At 47.3% G+C, this 18,341-nt stretch overlaps 1 protein-coding gene across 2 annotated transcripts in view; it reads left to right on the forward strand.

The window, feature by feature from the left end:
* Positions 1-670: 670 nt before the first annotated feature.
* The window catches only part of Kcmf1 (potassium channel modulatory factor 1), a 67,465-nt gene continuing 49,794 nt past the window's right edge, over positions 671-18,341 (forward strand). The window contains exon 1 of one of the 2 annotated variants that reach the window (XM_036181802.1): positions 671-752. In XM_036181802.1, coding sequence (XP_036037695.1) covers positions 737-752 — 16 coding nt within the window. In that variant the 5' untranslated portion in view covers positions 671-736. Of the gene's footprint in view, positions 753-1,303; positions 1,401-18,341 lie in introns of those variants that run through there. The other variant, XM_036181803.1, reaches the window with a different exon arrangement.

An 18,341-nucleotide genomic window follows, 5' to 3' on the forward strand; every position in this document is an offset into this window, starting at 1 on the left:
CCCCGGAGGCCCGCCCGACTGTTTCCCTTCCGAGTCGGTCCCCCCACCCCGCCAAGCTTTAAAGAAGCACCGGGACACAAGTCCCCCAGCGGTCCGCGATGGCCCGGCAGCCGCGCGCCTGGGCGCTGGGGAGCCGCCTCCGGGGCGTTTCGCGTCCTCGTCCTCCCCACGCGCTGCGCGGCGGGCCGCGGCTGGGCTCGGGTGCTGCGGGACCGCGGCCGGGCCGCCGCCGAGCACGGTCGCCCGCCGGCCGCGGGGCCTCGGGTGGCGGCGAGAGGCGGGGCGGGCGGAAGGAGGCGGAAGAGGAGGAAGAGGAGGAGGAGGAGGAGGAGGAGGCGGCGGCCCGAGCCGGGAGACGGGCGGGGGGCGGGCCGGGGGAGGGGACGAGCGGGATTTGCGGACGCCGCGCCGCTGCCGGGAGCCGGCGGGGGCCCAAGAGTGACCGAGTCACGGCGGGCGCCGGCGGAGCCGCGGCCGCGTCGGACCCGCCTCCTGGAGGAGCTCAGCCCCGGCCAGGCCCGGCCCCATTCCCGCCCCGCGCCGCCTCCCCGCCGCCGCCGCCGCCGCCGCCGCCGCCGCCGCGGGAGCGCTCCCCTGCCCACCCCGCCCCCGCGGCCGAGCCCGGGAGTCGAGTGGGAGTCGGCCGGCTGGGCGCGGGCAGCGCCGGGAGCCCGCGGTGGGGGCACACTGCAGCCGGGAGCCCGGGAGGGGCCGCGCCGCCAGCGTCTGAACTAGGATGTCCCGACATGAAGGTGAGAGCCGAGCCCCCGCCCCCACCGCCTGGGCCTCGGCCTACCCCGCCCGGGGTCCGGGTGCTGCCGAGGGCAGCGGGGCACCGGCGGAGACGCGGGCCGGGCCCGAGTCGCGGGGCTGGGGGGGGGAGGGGGCCCGAGGCGACCGTGGCCCGAAGAGCGAGCGAGAGCGGGAGCGGTGGCCGCAACCGTGGCTTGCGGCGGCGGCCCTGAGCTGGGCCTGGAGCCGGAGGCGGGGCGGCCGGGCGGCCGGAGGCTTTGCACTGTCATGGGGCGGGAGAGGGGGAGGGGAGGCGGCGGGGCCCGTTACCGGCGGGAGCCTGGCTCTCGGGACGCATACCGGACGCCGAGGCCTGGGCAGCCGGGCCGAGAGAACCGCGGGGCCCCCGGCGCGGCCTAGCTGCGGCGGCTCCCGGAAGAGCTCGGCGCGGTGGCCGAGCCGGGTCGCGGGCGTGCGGCCGCGGCAGGGGAGCGGGGTCCGGGCCCGGCGGAGGCGTCCGATGTCCGGGAGACCACGGGCGAGCGGCGGCCCCTCCTGAGGGCCGCGGCCGTGCGGGCGGGAAGGCGCCGCGGCCCGGGCTCGGGCAGCCCTCGCTGACTGGAGCTCGCCCGGCCTCGCGGTAGGCCTCGGCGCGTCCCTGGGCTCGGGTAAGCCAAGTTCCCGGGGCGGGTCCAACCCCGACCGCGGCGAGCAAACTCCCTGCTCCGTCACCAGGTCGGAGCGGAACTCGCTCCCGGCCGGCCCCGGGCCCTCACCCGCGTGCGCTGCCCACCGAAGCAGGCTTACGGTCGGGGGGCGTTTGGACTTCCGCGGTGCCCTGTGAAAACACGCTAGGGTTCTGTGGCTACGAATCAGACCGCTCACGTCTCTGCCCCACCGCACAAAGGCACAAGTGTTTTTTAAGGCCGATGGATAGGCGATGAACGGGTGAAAAATAAGTTAACTTGGGTTTACCACCATATGGTTTAGGAAGGGGGGAGGGGGCTCTGTGATCTTTGTTTCACTACAGCAGGTTTTACATTCAAAAGTAGTCACTCGACTTAGTGGAAAGTTTATTTCGCTTAATGGAAGGTTGGAGCAGTGACTTCAAAGTATTATGTCCTGGATAGGTGTTTTGGGAGTGGAGAAAGTTTGTGGAGGATTCTAGGGTGTGCTTCACCGAGGGAAGGACATTCTTAGGGAAACAGACCATGGGTTTTCTAGGTTGTAAAACCCTGATTGATTAACATATATTTAGTGCAAGTTTCAGAATTTGCATTCCTAATGGCAAGATTGAGATTAGCTCTGAACATTTTGTGTTCACGAATTCTGTATTAAGAAAGAAAGAAAGAAAGAAACTAATAGGAAAGAGACTTCTTGGAGCATTTTTGATTACTAACTGTTCAAATGTTGGAATAGCAGGATAACTATTTTAGCCCCAGTCAGGAACAGAAATATTTGGAACTCTACCTGTTAACCCATCCTGTTGAAAAAAGTAGTAATTAAGGTAATAATCAATTGGAGATATTAAGGTTAGCTTTACATGGCAGTAGGTGTAGTGACCACCTTCAAGACAAAATGGAAGTGAGCATGGGCTGCGGGCTCTGCCTCAGGAACTAGATTAAATGACAGAAGAACAGCCTAGGGAGATGGGGGCTGAGATCTTTGCCCCTCACGTTAAGGAAGCAGCCAGATCTAGAATATTCTTACCGAGCAGTAGCCTGGAAAAAGTTGTTTTCCTTCAGATGGTGTGTTAGAGTAGTTAAAATGATTTAGGTAGATATAATATCCTTCAGTAACTCACACGCTGGTACTTTAAGCCTCTCTTTTCCTGTGTAGTCCTGGAAAGGGTGCTTTTATAAAACTTTTGCTGCTGCTTAGTTACTTGACATCTTCAAACTTGCAACATCTTTCTTGGCAACTTAATGCCAGATGTTTTCTAAATGAATGTGTAGAAGATACTGTGTAGTGTTTAACCAGTGGTTTTTATATTTCGATACATACATTAATTAAATTTATTATTTTATTTATTTACTTTGAGACAGGGTCTCACCAAGGAGCCCTGGCTGGTCTGGCCATGAATTCTGCCTGCCTCTGTCTCCCCCGAACTGTAATTAAAGTTATGTGTCAACAGGTAGAAATAGTTTAAGGGTCCAGTCTCTTGCCTAATGCAGGAATGATAGTTTCAGTATCACGTCTGTTGGAGAGAGATGTCTATGTTTTGTGTATTATTTCGGGCAGTAATTATTTTCATCAGGAGGGATCTGACACATCAGCAGATACAGGGTACAATCCCAGGTCTTTCTTACCTTTCGTTCCTTTGGGCCAGCTAATCCTTTCAGCTTTGTTTGTTTGCTTTTCCAGTGTAGCCCCAGCTGTCCTGGAAGTCGCTCTGTAGACCAGGCTGGCCTCAGACTCAGGGATCTGCCGACCCTGCCTCCTGAGTTCTGGGATGAAAGGTGTGGACCAGGCTGTCTGGCCTCAGCTTTGTTTTTGAGACAGGCTCACGGTACTTGGCTGGCCTGAACTCACTCCATGCTCTAGGCTGGCCTCACACTTGCAGCCACCCAGCCCATCTCCCTGCACCCCCTGTGACCCCGCCCCCCCAGCCTGGCAGTTTTTAGTGCTCTCCATCTTCTGTCCTCCACATTGTCTGCAGTTTCTCCTCAGGAGTGTGACCCAGAACTGGATGGAGTAGTCTAGTACAGGGTAGAGCGGGAGCCTGTGATGTTCTTGCTTTTCCAGGCTTCTGTGCACAAGGGACTTGTTACTTTGTCTTCTCCCAACTCTAGCCAGTTACTCTGTAGTGTGCAGATGATGGAACTTTGGACCACACAGCCCCAAGATGAATACCTGTCAAGCACTGGACTGCTCTGAGAAAAATGGATGCAGCCAAGGACACGAAGAAACGCTCTAGGCCAGGCTTAGCATACTTTCTCCTAAGTAAAGGGCCAGGTAGAAAATGTAGCAGGCTTAGCCAGCTGTAAGCTCTGTCACTACCACAGTTGTGATTTGAAAACCAGCTAATCGAGTGGTTGTGGCCATGTTCCAATTAAAACCTTATTTATGGACGCTGACATTTGAATTTCATATAATTTTCATGTGTCATGAAATATGATTCCTTGAAACGCTGCCACCACCACCATTTAAAAATGTAAAATCCATTCTTAGCTAGTGCGGCCAGTCAAGAGCTGGTGGTGGCCACAGTTCATCCAGGCCTTGTAGTTTGCCCGCCTCTGCCCTTCAGTAGAGGTTTAGAGTTGGGCTCCTGGAACTGGTGAGAGACCCCTTGGTATGCCAGAGTTTCCATTGGGTCGTGAGCAGGGACAGCCAACTCCAGAGTCTCCTGAGGCGGTACCACATAGATTGGGAAGGGCTGGGGAATAAGTGCTACCTCTTTGTGGAGGTGGCTCTGCTCCAAACAGTGAAGTTCCTATTTGCTGTGTGACTTGACTCAGGAGAATTGCAAGGCCTCTTTTCATTTTATTTTGAAATGTACTTGGCATGTTAGCAAACATTTCCCAGGTACTAGTACCCAGTCACTTTGTGTTCTGCTTCTTACACACCAAACCCAGTCATTTTCTGTTTTCTGTGTTTATTTTTTAAAATGTCTCCGGCTGGGGCTGTAACTCCGTTATGGAGTACATGCTTGCTGTTCTTCGGATTCTTGTTCTTTGGAGACAGGGTCTTAGGTATCTCTGGCTGGCCTTGATGACAGGGTGATCAAGAGTGACCTTGAGCTCTTGATTCCTTGATTTCCACTCCTGCTTACAAGGTTGCCTGATTTATGGAGTGTTGGGGCTTGACCTCAGGCCTTCCTTCATACATGCTGGGTAAATGTTTACCAGCTAAGCTGCATCCCTGACTTTGCGGTTAACCTGCATCATGAGGCTCTGGATTTCACCACCAAAAGAAAAGAAAGGGGGTTAGGTATGTTGTCACCTGGCTATTAGGTGGGGCTGCTCTTCCGGTAAGGATCCCTTGAGCCTAGGAATTTAATGCCAGCCCGTTTCTGTCAAAAGAAACAACAAAGCGTTCAGACTAGGACCTGTATTTCCAGCACCCTGTCAGGAAGTTGAGGCTGAAGGTTTTAGAGGTCCAGGCCATCCTGGGCTACAGCAAAATCCTGTATCTCTCTCACACACACCCCTTAATGTCATGTTTTGGTAAACAACATTTCAAATGTATGCGATTCTGAGTTTAAAAGTCAGGAAATGGCTTTGTAAATAAAGACCTGTCAGATCACTCAGCTCATTAGCTGTTCAGATTGTTCTGGTTGGTTATGTGGGCTAGCACAGATAGCTTTAAGTCCTTGGACTGTTTGTTACTATGTGAAGTGCACTGCGAGGTACCAAGGAATGTGGGAATAAGGAGGCACAGCCTGCTTTAAGCCTGCTAGGAGAGGGAGCACTGCCCAAAGGAAGAGAATAAGCGAGTGGGTGTCAAAGAGCTTCCCAACTTCATTTGTGCCTTTTCAGCCCAATTTTAATGTGTTTAGTGGACTTGAGTGAGCAGGGCTGTGTGTGAGCACTGTGTGTATATGAGTTGGGATGCCTTTGGAAGTCAGTTCTCTCAGACTCTGCTCACCATGCTTGGGTGGCAAATGCCTTTACTTCCTGAGACACCCTCCCCTGTTCTGCCCTCTCTTAGAGAGGGAATCTGTTTTGGTTTTCTATCTTGAGTGGTTTTTTTCTTCTTTTTTAGGGGAGAGGTGGGGGACAGGGCACAGGGTCCTTTATTGTGCAGGCTAGTCTTAAACTCATGTTCTTCTACCTCAAGTTTGGGGATTACAGGTGTGTTCATTACTGTATGTACCCACTTTCAAGTACTTTTTAAGCTTGTTCTCTGAAACTCATTAAAAGGATACTGCATGTATTTCTCCGTTCAGGAAGTGGGGTGGCGCATGCCTCAGTATATCTGGGGTAGTCAGTGGGTTCTCCTTTCACCTCCACAGGAGTCCTGGGCTTCGAACTTGGGTTGTCGGGTTTGGTACAAGCACTTTCCTTGACTCTGCTGCTGGCAGCCCTGCTGCTGTGAAGTTGTCTGAGACAGGGTCTGTCTGTGTCATCCTCACTGTGACTGGGGTGACTGGGAACGTGTGGTCTTCCTGCTTCCACCCGCTAAGGCTGGAGTTACAGGTGCACACCGCCAACCGTGTTTATGCGGTGCTGGGGAGCCAATGTGGAATCTCATGTGTGCCAGGCAAGCCATCTACCAAGAGAGCTGCAACCCAGCCCTTTCCTGTACTGCTTTTGGCAAGAGAGAAATTGTTTGGGATGTCAGGTAGAAATCTGTTCTTCATGTTTATTATATTTACTTGGTTGTTTTGCAGTGCTGAGAATGGAACCCAGAGCCCCTTCATGCTAGACAGGGGAATTACCACCAAACGAATACTTCAGCCTTTTTAAAATTCTGACACGGTCTTCCTTACTTTATGAATTTGCTGTGTCCCAGGCAGGCCTTGAACATGTGACCCTCCTGCTTCAGCTGGGCCCGCAGGCCTGTGCTGCAGGGCAGTCTTCATCTGACTCCTGCTCCACTAGCCATTTGAAGGGCTACTTGTGTAATGACAGACTGTTCTTTGTTTCTCAGAAACGTCCAATACTGTTGTTGGCTTGCAGAATCCGAAGTGCAGAGCTGTCTAGGCCAGCAGCAGTCTAGTTAGTATCCGTTCATGTTATCTTTTCGCAGCCCTGGGGATTGAACCAGAGACTGATGTACACATGCTGTACGGGCGCTGCCATGAAGCAACATCCCTGGCCTTCAGTTTTGGTTTTCTGAGGCAGGGTCTCATGTGGCCCTAACCAGCCTCAGACTTGAAGTGTAGCTGAAGATGACCTTGACCTCCTGATCTTCCTGCCTCTGCCTACCAAGTGCTGGGGTTACCACTATACCCAGCAACTTTTTTATCGACAAAGATTCTGTATTAACTTTTATCATGTATGACATGTTTAAATGTGTGGTGTGTTTGTGTGTGTGTGTTGTAGAGTATCAGCTATAACTTTTTGAAAGTTGTACCCATTTGTATATTTTCCTTTAAAAAAATATTCTAGCATTAAACACACATAAGGACATAGAGTGAATTGAATTTTTTTTTTCCAGAATTTGAATTTTGTGTTTAGAATTCTCAAGCCAGGCTTGATAATCGGCATGCAGTTTTACTTCTCACTGAAAAGGTCTGCACCATCATGTCTTGACTGTGTTCAAAGATCATGACCGTATTAAGAGAGTTCCTAAATCACGGGTCACAGTAACTTCAACTTTCTTCTTTTTTTGCTATGCGTATGTGTTTGGCCTGGAACTTATTTTGTAGCAAACGTTAACCTTGAACTTGTGATCCTCCTGTCTTTTCTGAGGGTTGGAATTGTAGGCATAAGCGATGATGCTCAGCTACTTTGACTTTCCGTAAACAATAGATAAGAACATAAATTTATGAAAAAACACATTTTTTTTTTTGCCTGAACATAAAAACAGGTTATAATTCCAAAATCCAGGCTTATTTTAAACAGTAAAACATTTTCACTGTAGAAAATAGTATAAATGATAACATTTCCCAATAAGCCCTTTTTAAGTCAAATGATAGCTGAATTATACATATAAATATTGATTAGGTTCTGGAATATAGAAGAGACCTATCTTCATCTGTTCAGAGAGCTATGCTTTACTTAAGTTGTGTAAGTGAGATTCCTATTCCTCTTCCCCTTCACAGTTTGATTTATGGCAGACAAATTGTATTTTAATTTATAGGTTCTTCATATGAGGTTCAACTTGAAATATATTTTTTTCCATGGGTTGGCATTTTGTATTTAGGTTCAAATTGTACTAAAATAGTACTTTCTTGTTTTAATCTTGGAATTTTACATTGCTTGGCATTAGGCTGTGTATGCAGGCGTGAGGCTGAGGCAGACAGATCAGGCAGTTCCTGGCCAACCTAGACTACATGAGACCCTGTCTTCAAAATAAAAAAAGCAAAAGAACCATAACTAAACGATCTCCACTGACTTTGTAACTAGAAAGGAAGTTCTGTCATAGTACCGGAACGTCCTGATCAAACAGATCCATTCATTTGGTTTGCATCCTTGTAGAAAGAAGCCCGTGCACTCATGAATTGTGACTTAGTTTTCAAAGCATTCACTTTATAGTATCTGTTGTGTGAAGGAAGGTACTTTATTGGGGTTTTGTTGGTTGGTTTTGGTTTTTTGAGATAGTTTCTTTGTATAACAGTCCTGACTGTCTTGGAACTTGCTTTGTTGACCATGCTGGCCTCAAACTCACAGAGATCCATCTGCCTCTGCCTGCCTAGAGTGCTGGGATTAAAGACGCTCCTCATCCCCACCCTGCCACTGTTTTTTAAAAGCATGCATGTCTGTGTATTACAGACTTAAGCCAGAAGAGGGCAGTGGTTCCCCTGGAACTGGAGTTAGAGGTGGTTGTGCTGTCAGGTGGTTGCTGGGAATCAAACTCAAGGTCCTCTGCAAGAACAGCCATCCTTTGGGGGGAGGGGGGGTTCTAAATAGTCTCATGTGACCCAGACTGGCCTCAAACAATGTGCCAAGGCTAACCTTGAACTCCTGACCCTTCTACCTCTATCTCCTGAGTGCTAGGATTTCAGGAGTGTGCTACCATGCCTTGGCTGCACAGGTTTTTCATGAAGGTTATTGAATTACCCCTGAAATGTTATTGCATAATTAATTATTACTGCTGTGAGGTTACTTTCTTGGATGTGCATTCGAAGGAAGCGTTTATACTTCAGAAAAGTAGAGTGTTATTTGTAATTTAAAAAAAAAATTGCAGGCAGTGGTGGTACATACCTTTAATCCCAGCACTTGGGAGGCCAAGGAAGGCAGATCTCTGATTTCGAGGCCAACCTGGTCTACATAGTGAGTTATAGGACAGCCAGAGCTGTTGCACAGAGAAATCCTATCTTGAAAAACCAAATAAATAAATACCTACACACATGCATGCAAAGTAGTAATTTCGTATTAATTTTAATGTCCTAAGGAATGTAAGCTTTTCCGTTTCCCTAAGTACTTTTTTCCTAAGTCACTGAAGTTATTCATTAAGGTTGAGGAAAGAGTCTATAAGTATACAGAGATCAGCAGTTTTTAAATGTGTTCACTGTTATGCATTGGCCATCTTCAGTACAATAAAATAAAATAAAGCGGACAGTTTCCAAGGCTTAGGTTCTACCTAGGAAAAACTACTTGGGAAGGATGTGAATGGTCAACACACACACACACACACACACACACACACACACACACTCGGTACTCTGGATTGTGAGGACAAGAGGCCAGACAGGTGTTGGCACAGGAGAGAGAGTGCGTATGAAACTCAGCAGTGATTATATAGCTGCAGTGTCAGAAACAGAAACCACCACTCAGGCCTGGTACAGTGTCCTGGGAAGCAGACTCCAGGAGGCTCAGTGTCCAGTGCACTTAGCAAGAGATGAATCGCTATGCCCAGCATCCTGTGTGGTGCATCTCTGCACGCTGGCTTGTAGCCCTCCTGGTGCTTCTTAGTGTTAGTCACCGCCTAGGGAGTTGTTTGAGTTTGAGCAGAGCAGAGCTGGGGGGTCCATCAGTCATGCAAAATTGTCTCATCTTGTCTCTGGCTCTGGTGCCAACCAGCAGTCCCCAACAAACTTTGCCAGTGGTCACGGAATGTGGGGAGAAAGTATGGATGGATATGGACCCTTGAAATTTATCATTGCCACTAGAGGGAAGTCCTGGAATGACAGAGTGGGCCAGGTATGTCACTTTGGACTAGGAGGAACAGAACAGTGAGTGAGTTCTTGACATTAGGCCTAATTAGGTTGCACGTTCTCTCTGTTGAATTGTATGTGTGCATGTGTGTAGTGGGTAGCCATCCCAGCATTGGCCTGGAAGTTCCAACCCCCATTGAGGCTTCGGTAATGATCACGCCCACAAGGCGGGGCTGAGGGAGGAAACGGAAGACCCAGGGTCAAGAGGAGAGCTCTCTCTTGGTTCTGGGACCCTAGACGCTGGAGGTGGACCAAGCAGAGTTCTCCAGAGAACATCGCCGGACTGCGCCATACCTTTGCCAGACCCTACAACCTATCCCTTCATTTGTAAAGTTACCCCACAAAATAAACCTCCCTTTTAACTACGAGGAGTGGCCTTAATAATTTCACCAATATCTGGCGCCCAACGTGGGGCTCGAACCCACGACCCTGAGATTAAGAATCTCATGCTCTACCGACTGAGCCATTGAGCTGGCATGAACTATACCCTTTTTCTGTAGCCGAAGAACTTTCATTTAGAAAATCACTTTTTATGTTTGTTGCTTTTGGGTTTGGTTTGCTTTGAGACAACATCCTTGCTTTGTAGCCTAGGCTGATCTAGACCTGACTATGGATGATGGCTCAGGCAGGCTTCAAATTCACAGTAGTCCTCCTGCCTCAGCCTTCCAAGTATTGGGATTACAGTCATGAGCCACTGGGCTTGACTGAGAATCTTTTTCAAGTGCTAAGTTGAGGCTGGGGAGCTGGTTCAGTGGCTAAAGCCCCTGCTGCCTAAGCATATGGCCTGAATTTAGATCCCCAATACCCCAGAAAGTCTGTAATTTACCTTTTGGTTATGACTTGTTTATTGTTCCTTAAAGACCAATATGATGGCATCTCTGCCTTCAAAGTTAAGCCCCCCCCCAACATCTCTCCGGATACTCTACACAGTATGTACCTTTGCCCTCCCTCCCTTTGCTAGGCAGGAATAGTACTATTGCCTGTGAGTTTTACCACCACCAGTGTCTGGCTACTGAGAGCCCTCTCTTTAAAACAACCAAGACTAGAAATCCTCCCCTGTTTTTATTGGGGGGTGCTGATTAACTAACAGGAAGGGGATTGTGGCAAAGAGGATCAATGAACACACTACACAGAGCAGAAACAGTCCAGGGAGCTGAGTCCCAGGGCCCAGCCTGGGATGGCACTGGGCAGTGTCTGCGCTGCCTCTGCTGTCAGGTTAACTCTTTGCTAATTGTACTGCATGTTGGAATTTGTTGGTCCATATATTGTTGGTTCGGTGAGTACTTATGGACTGCCTACCCTGGTGCCACTCAAAGGCATCCAGTGCTTGCCGTAACTTGTAGATTCCTTGCTAGAAGATGGTGCTATTCAGTGGGTCTGAAACACATGTTTGGAAATTAAATGCTTTCCTGTTGGGCTCTCTTCCAGTGTGCTGGAATTAATCTTGAAGTTTATGTTTTATGACAAGGTAGTTAAACCATGGAAGTATTTTAATATTTTGTCAACAGTTGCATGAGCCTTCCTCCTTAAGTTTATTTTTATTTACATTTCACAGTCTGATTCTGCCCAGTGGTTCATTTCTTTCTTTTTCAGTATTAAACCGTAGTGCCATTCTGAAGTCTCGGTGCACATCTGCATATGTAAAAGTATGTTAAGATAGATTATTCCTCATAGGTTTGTAATTATATTTGATGCTTAGTAAGAAAATAGCTCAAGGGATTCAATGTTTAATTTTGTGTTCAAAGCACTTAGTTTTTGCATTACAGGCTTTGTATAGCCCTGTTGCTTATGTAACTAACAACTGCTGGGCTGAGCAGCTAGACCCCCCTTCTGTCATCCTTGGCCCACCAGTGTCCCCTCCATGCATGTCTAGGCTTGGCAGTGCGGGCAGATGGGCTCTCTGAGGAGCTAAGGACACCGAAGGGAAGCAGGCACACACTGAGTAAGAGTTGTTGTGGACGTGCCATTTTCTGGCTTGATGGTGGATAGGAAGCAGGTGGTTTTCATAGTCAGGTACCCTGCTGATCGTCTGACCATTCCAGACTCTGATAGTTATTTGTAGGATCTTTGTGTGGCTGTAGTTATGGACAGACATAGTGGTGGCACAGGTCAGAAGAGGGACTGGGATATAGCTCAGTTGATAGCCTAAGTTGGCTTCAAACTTAGCAGCAATTCCCCTGCCTCAGCTTCCCAAGTGCTGGGATTATAGTTGTATATCACATGTGTACATAAATTCTCCAGTAGCTACATTAAAATGAGGTGCTATTAATTTTAATAAGTTAATAATGCCCTAATATTATAACATGCTACTTTTAACATTAGAATTCTTCAGTATTTTTGTTGTTTTTGTTTTAAGACCTGGTTTGTTGTGGGTGGAGAGATGGCGACTCCACAGTTAGGACAGACTCCTTGGGGACACCAGGAAGGCATGTGGTACACGTGTGTACTGCACATAAAACACTCGCACAACATAAAATAAAAATAAAGCGTTAGCTGGCAATAGAGGCGCACACCTTTAATCCTGGCACTTGGGAAGCAGAGGTAGACAATCTGAGTTCGAGACCATCCTGGTCTACAAAGTGAGTTCCAGGACAGCCAGGACTGTTACACAAAGAAACCCTGTTTCAAAAAAACCAAAATAAGTAAATAAATAAATCTTTAAACAAAAGACCCCAGTTTCATATCTTCCAGGCTAGTCTCAAATTCATTGGGTAGCCAGAGATGACCTTGAAAACTCTGGATTCTCCTGCATCCACACCCCAAAATTTGTGAGTGCATGTTTTATCACAATAGTCTTTTGGCTTGATTTGGTTTGTTGGTACTGCTGAGGAATTGAACTCAGAACTTCATGCAGGCCAGGCAATATTCTACCGCTGAATGACATCTTCAGCCCTTAATAAGATATTTTTCATTTGTTTATGCAGTCTTAAATCTGGTGGACATTTTATGTAGCATATTTTATTGCCACCTTTTCATCAGCAGTACTGGATCTCAGCTGAGTTTCATCTTTAGATTTGTGCGTAGATTTGTGAGTTCATCTTCTCATCATATCCGTAAGTGTACTTTTGTATAATACTGCCTTCTGCTCACTTGGCTATTGAGTAACATTCTGGATTCTTCTTTTCTAACCTACATTAGCAAACTATAACCATCTCGGCAATAGAAACGCACTTTATAAACAGCAACTAAATCTTTTAGTTTCTTGAGGCAGCCTTGTGTGAGCCTCTGCTGGCCTTGATTGAATTCACTGGCCCCTCCTACCTGAGCTCCAGGGGGGTTACAGGAAGAGCCACCCTGGCTAATGTACATCCTTTTTGCTGTTTCTTTGTTTTAATTATCAGTTGATCACCTAAGGTCAGGAGAGAGATAGGTTTGGAGTGCAGACCTTGTGGAATCGTTGCTACTCCATGACAAGTTCTAAAAGTAGTTCAGGGAACGGAGAGCTGTTTCTGATGGAGGGCGATTTTTCAGCCAGGACGACTGCTCTAGGTTTGCTCATTTATTGCAGATGCTTTTATTTTATTTTATTTTTTATTTTTTGTTTTTGGGTTTTTTTCCCCCTTTTGGAGACCGAGATCCACCTGTCCCTGGCTCCCCAGTGCTGGAACTAAAGCCACCTCACCCCTGGCTGCAGATTATTAACCTTATAAACAGATTTGATCTCAAGTAGCTGTCGTGTTGTTTGTTTGTTTTGTTTTTGTTTTCTTCTAACAAAGGCTTGCTTGCTATCAGTTACAGACCCTGCCTTAAAAATGCAGGTGCTGAGGATAGAGCTCAGTGGTAGAGCACATGCTGTGGAGCTTATCTGGAGGTCAGAGGCCTGCTCTCTGCTTTTACCATGTGGGTGCTGGGGATTGAACTCAGGACATCAGGCTTGGTGGCAAGTGTCTTAACACAGAGGCATCTCACTGTAAGAAACTCAGTGTTTTCTGCCCCGTCAGATGACAGGATCACCGCGTTTGTTACGTTTGTTTTCGGTAGTGTAAGATCCTACGAGTATAGTTTGCTGTGTTTTGTTGTTATTGTTTCTCTTTTTTCCTGCCTCACCCTTTAGCTGGGTACTTTTGTTTTGTTTCTTGAGACAAGATTTCTCTGTGTAGCCCTAGCTGTACTGGAACTCAAACTGTAGACCAGGCTAGCCTTGAACTCAGAAAGATGGCCTGTTGAAATTAAAGATATATACCACTATGCCCAGCTTCCAGTGGTTTTCCTTTTTTTTTTTTTTTTAATTTTTTTTTTCATGTGCAGTAGCATTTTGCCTGCATGCATTTCTGTGTGAGGGTGTCAGATCCCCTAGAAGTGGAGTTGCAGTTACAAGCTGCCATGTAGGTGCTGATAATTGAACCTCAGTCCTCTGGAAGAGCAGCCAGTGCTCTTAACCACTGAGCCATTGCTCTAGCCCCATCCAGTGGTTCTTTTATGTGTGGTCCAAGTACTACCAGTATGGACATCACTAAATGGGCATGTCATCTAAAAAATACACCCTCAGGAATCATGAAGTTGTTAAGCCTGGGGTAGTGGTGGTGGTGCACGCCTTTAATCCCAGCACTTGGGAAGCAGGCGCGCAGATCTACATATTTCAAGGCTAGCCTGCTCTACAGAGTCATTTTCAGGATAGCCAGGGAGATACATACATATATATACATAATACATACACACACACACACACACACACACCTTATCTCCCTCCCAATAATCATGCCATTAAGTTAAATAAAAACAAACAAAAGCCACCTGCCTACCCTTAGTGATTTTCTGTTAGGTTGGATTTGCAACTATCGGGGTAGTTGTGACCCTGAAATGCAAGGTGGATGCTTGGTTGTAGAACTTGCTGAAAAGTTAGATTCTTTGGCTCTACCTAGATCTGTTACTAGAGGAAAATTTGTAGAGTGGGCCCAGCAATCTGTATTTTAACAGGTTTCTACTTGGACCAAGAAAGGACCAAAGTATTGAAATGGGGCATGCTTATTGCTGGTGACAGACACACATGGTCTGGGGACCATTTGCCAAATAAAAATAAAGCTGCTGGCCCCGGTCTCACTCCTTTTGAGCCACTGTTGTATTGTCACCCGAGAAGGTGGGGAAGGTGTGGTTCACCACTGTCTGTCTGCCCATGCTGCAAGCAGTTACTGACTTCATGTTTGGTGTTAGTTTGTTCTGGCCACAGGGTATGACACTGAATGAAACAAAGATTTTCTTATAATCCCTATGACATTCAGACTGTGTTAAAAGTTCATGGGCCAGATGAGACCATTCTGGTTTTGTAAATAAAGTTTTATTGAGAAACAGTCACATCTGGTCATTTATATGTCATCCCAGCTACATTTGTACTGTAATAGAATTGTTGAGGAGTTCTGTCAAAACCACTGGAAATATTTACTGTCTGGTTCTTTACAGAAAAAAAATTGTAGGTTTCTGCAATAAACCATAACTTGGAACTTTTCTGGGGAGGCGGATAGAGGTGGATAAAGGGCGGTGGTTGGGATGGAAGGGGCGGGGGATGAGGTTGGCACAGTTGGCCACATCTTTTATACCCTTCTGTCATGTCCTGCCTGGGGACAGTTTAGTTGGGAGTGTTTTAGAAACACATTTCTGTAGCTCTGCAGCTGAAGGGGTCTTTGGATGGCAGAGGCTGGGGTTGTCCAGCGTTGTCCTTCACATAAGTATCTCCCAGAAACCTTTCTTTGTAAACTTCACCTACACATAAGTCAGTTTAAGTTTGGTTTTACTCAGCCCCAGTGTGTCTCTTTTTTGAGCTGAGGATCGAACCCAGGGCCTTGCGCTTGCTAGGCAAGCACTGAGCTAAATCCCCAACCCCCAGTATGTCTTATACTTAGGTGTCTTTTTTTCTAGAAGGTGGAGAGGTGTTGATGGAAAACAAATCTCCCCTACTTGAATGTTAAAACCTTGGGTCTAGAATTGGGTTGTTTTCATTAGCTTTCAAAAGGGAAACATTTTTATATTAAGAGCCTGTAGTCGTGGAATCCCATGCACTGGTCTGGACCAAGCAAGAACTTTGCAAAGTAGCACTTACCTACACTTTGAAAAATGCGTGGTGGGAAACATTATTGTGACCTTCTAGGATGATTTCCCATTCTCCTCAGGGGATGTGTCTTGCTAGTTGAGAACCTGCCCTCTTCTGCCTAGTCTCAAACATTGAGTCCTCAGATTGAAGCTCTGGTGATGGGCACTAGGTTACAGAGGAGGTTTTCCACTTGGGGTTGATGGGATAGCAGAAGCAAGAGAGGCCAGCTCTAAACTAGGACGGCTGAAGTCTGACTGGGATGATGGCAAGTGTCACATCTAAATGGCTACAAGCTCCATAGCTCTGGCAGGTGGACTACGGCCTTGTTCATCAGAGACTGTATTTCCCAAAGGGTATCATTTCAGTTCCAGACACAAATTCTGTGGTGGTTTTATTTATTTTATTTTTATTTGTTTTGGTTTTCAAGACAGGGTTTTTCTGTGTAGCCCTGATATCCTGGAACTCACTCTGAAGACTAGGCTGGCCTCAGAGATCCACTGCCTTCGCCTCCTGGGTGTTGGGATCAAAGGCCTGTGCCACCACCCCATCCCCACCTCCTGCTTGAAATTCTGTGTTTATAGGAAGAGTTGGGAGGTGGTAACAAAGTAAGAGAATTGTAGGAGGCAAAATACAGAGCTACAAAAAGAGGAGCTAGGTTGAAGTCAATGAGAGCAGCTTCTCAAACTGAATACCTCTGTGTAAGTAGGAGTGAAGTGTCTTACAGACATTGACTGACTTGCCTAAGGTTCCAAAGGGGAAGTGGAACAAGGACTCCCTTATTCAGACTTCCGGTTCTCTTCTGTAAAGAGGGATGGTAGTGCAGCCTCTCTGAGGGTTGCTTGCTGTGAGATGAAATGGTGATGTGTGTAAGGTTTGTGAGTTAGAGAACGCAGCAGGAATGAAAGGTGGCACTGTTTTTATCATGAGAGAAACGGAGGTTGCAGCAAGGGAGGCCCAAGGGCAGATGTCAGTGGCCACGGAAGGACAGTTTATCACTGTCAATACAGATTGCGGGATGGAGGGGGGACTGTGCCTCAGGAGTTAATAAACTGACATGGTGACACACATCTGTAATCCCAGAACTCGGGGAGGTTGAAGCAGGAGGATTGAGAGTTCCAAGTCAGCCTGGGCTACTTGAAACTGTCTTAAAAACTACACCGAGAAAGGGTCTGAAGAAAAGTGGCGAGTTTAGAAAGATTCGTGGGCTAGTGTGAGCAGGCTCAATTAGTGCCTTTGACAAGGGGACTGCATAAAGGCTCTTTGCTCAAATGAGCTTGAAATAAGAAGACCTGTATTGATCAGTAGCAGTCGGAACAGAAGGGAAAAAGGTGACGGATTGAGTGTCATTGTAAGAGAGCAGGGGACAGGCAGGGTGCTGGAAGAACAGCAGCCTCCTCTAGCAAATTGGGAGCATAAGATCGGGTGGGAGTGTGGGGTGGGGAGGACCATCTTCAGCTTTTGACATTTTGAAGTAAAGGTGGTAGTGGTCCATCCAATAAAAATCAGAGCTTAGGACATCCACACCCTGCTCAGGAGAGAGAAATCCAGGCTGAAGGTTAGCATTTTTATAGCCTTCTTCACAGAAGCCTGGAGAGTGGCGCTTTCTCAGGAAGAAAGCACAGGAAACAGAGAAGGGATTCCGTAGTTAGCAGCAAGTGACAGGGGGCTCAGGGTAGATGGTACAGAGCTCAAAGACAAAGGGATTAGTTTGGAAGGTGACTTGTGTGGTATTGCCTGTCATTCAAGTATTGATGGCCTTGCCCGTTTTCTGTACACACAGGGTTCTTGGCAGCGGCATGGGAGGCAGGAAAGGGAGAAACTGACAATCACCAAGTATCTGTTAGAGTCCGAGAATTTCATATGACCCAGTTAATTGTCACATCAGTCATATGATATACCTTTTTTTTTTTTTTTTACGATTTTATTTGTGTGTGGGTACATGGCACAGCACATGTATGGATTGCAAACCTGCACTCATGCAGAATTACATCAATAAAGCCAAAATAACTCAGCAAAGTCTGTGTTATAGATTAGAAAGTTGAAGGCTTATTTGTCCTAGGTCACACAAATTAAAAAAAATGCTAAAAAGTTAGTCAGAATTTTGGAGCAAATTCTATCAGAAACCAAAGCCAATGTCCATTTCTTTTTAATTTGGAGGTCAGCAAATTTTGTGTTTGGCCAGCTAGTGCATTTGGCTTTGTGGGCCCTAGAGTCTTGACTTACGACTGCCTTGCTCTAAAGCAACCACCGATGACAGAGAAACAGATGAACATGGCTGTGAGAGCCTGTCAGTCTTAGGGCACTGAAATACCAATTTCGTGTAAATTTCCAAGCACATTAAATGCCCTATTTGTTTATTTAGCCTGTCCTGTGGGTTAAACCCTGAGGCTGGAAATGGTAGGCAAGCCCTCTGTCACACCCTTAACCATAAATATTATTCTTTTAAAAGCTTCCCAGCCATTTAAAAGTATAAGTACTATTGTTAGCTAACAGGCCACGTTTAGTGCTCAGGCTGAAGTTGGATGGTCCTTGCTTTTTTATATGTATGAGTTGTTAGGTCTCAAACCCTGATGACCAGCTGAGGTGCCTGTTAACATCAAAGCTGACACTGGCTGCCAGCTTCTCCCTGTGTCCCTCAGTCCTGTTACAGGGTCCTCTTGGCTGGCATACCCCAACCCCTTCCCTGAACTTCTCCAGCCCCAGAATGGGCTGAGCTGCCCTTCCCTGTATAACCTAGCCATTTTGACTCCACTGGCCTTTTCTGGCCTTTGCAGCCGCTGTTCCGGGTTCCTCTCTCTTCCTCTCCTCTCTTGCCTCTGC

This window comes from Onychomys torridus, chromosome 3 (assembly GCF_903995425.1).
Source record: "Onychomys torridus chromosome 3, mOncTor1.1, whole genome shotgun sequence".
NCBI classification, from domain to species: domain Eukaryota; kingdom Metazoa; phylum Chordata; class Mammalia; order Rodentia; family Cricetidae; genus Onychomys; species Onychomys torridus.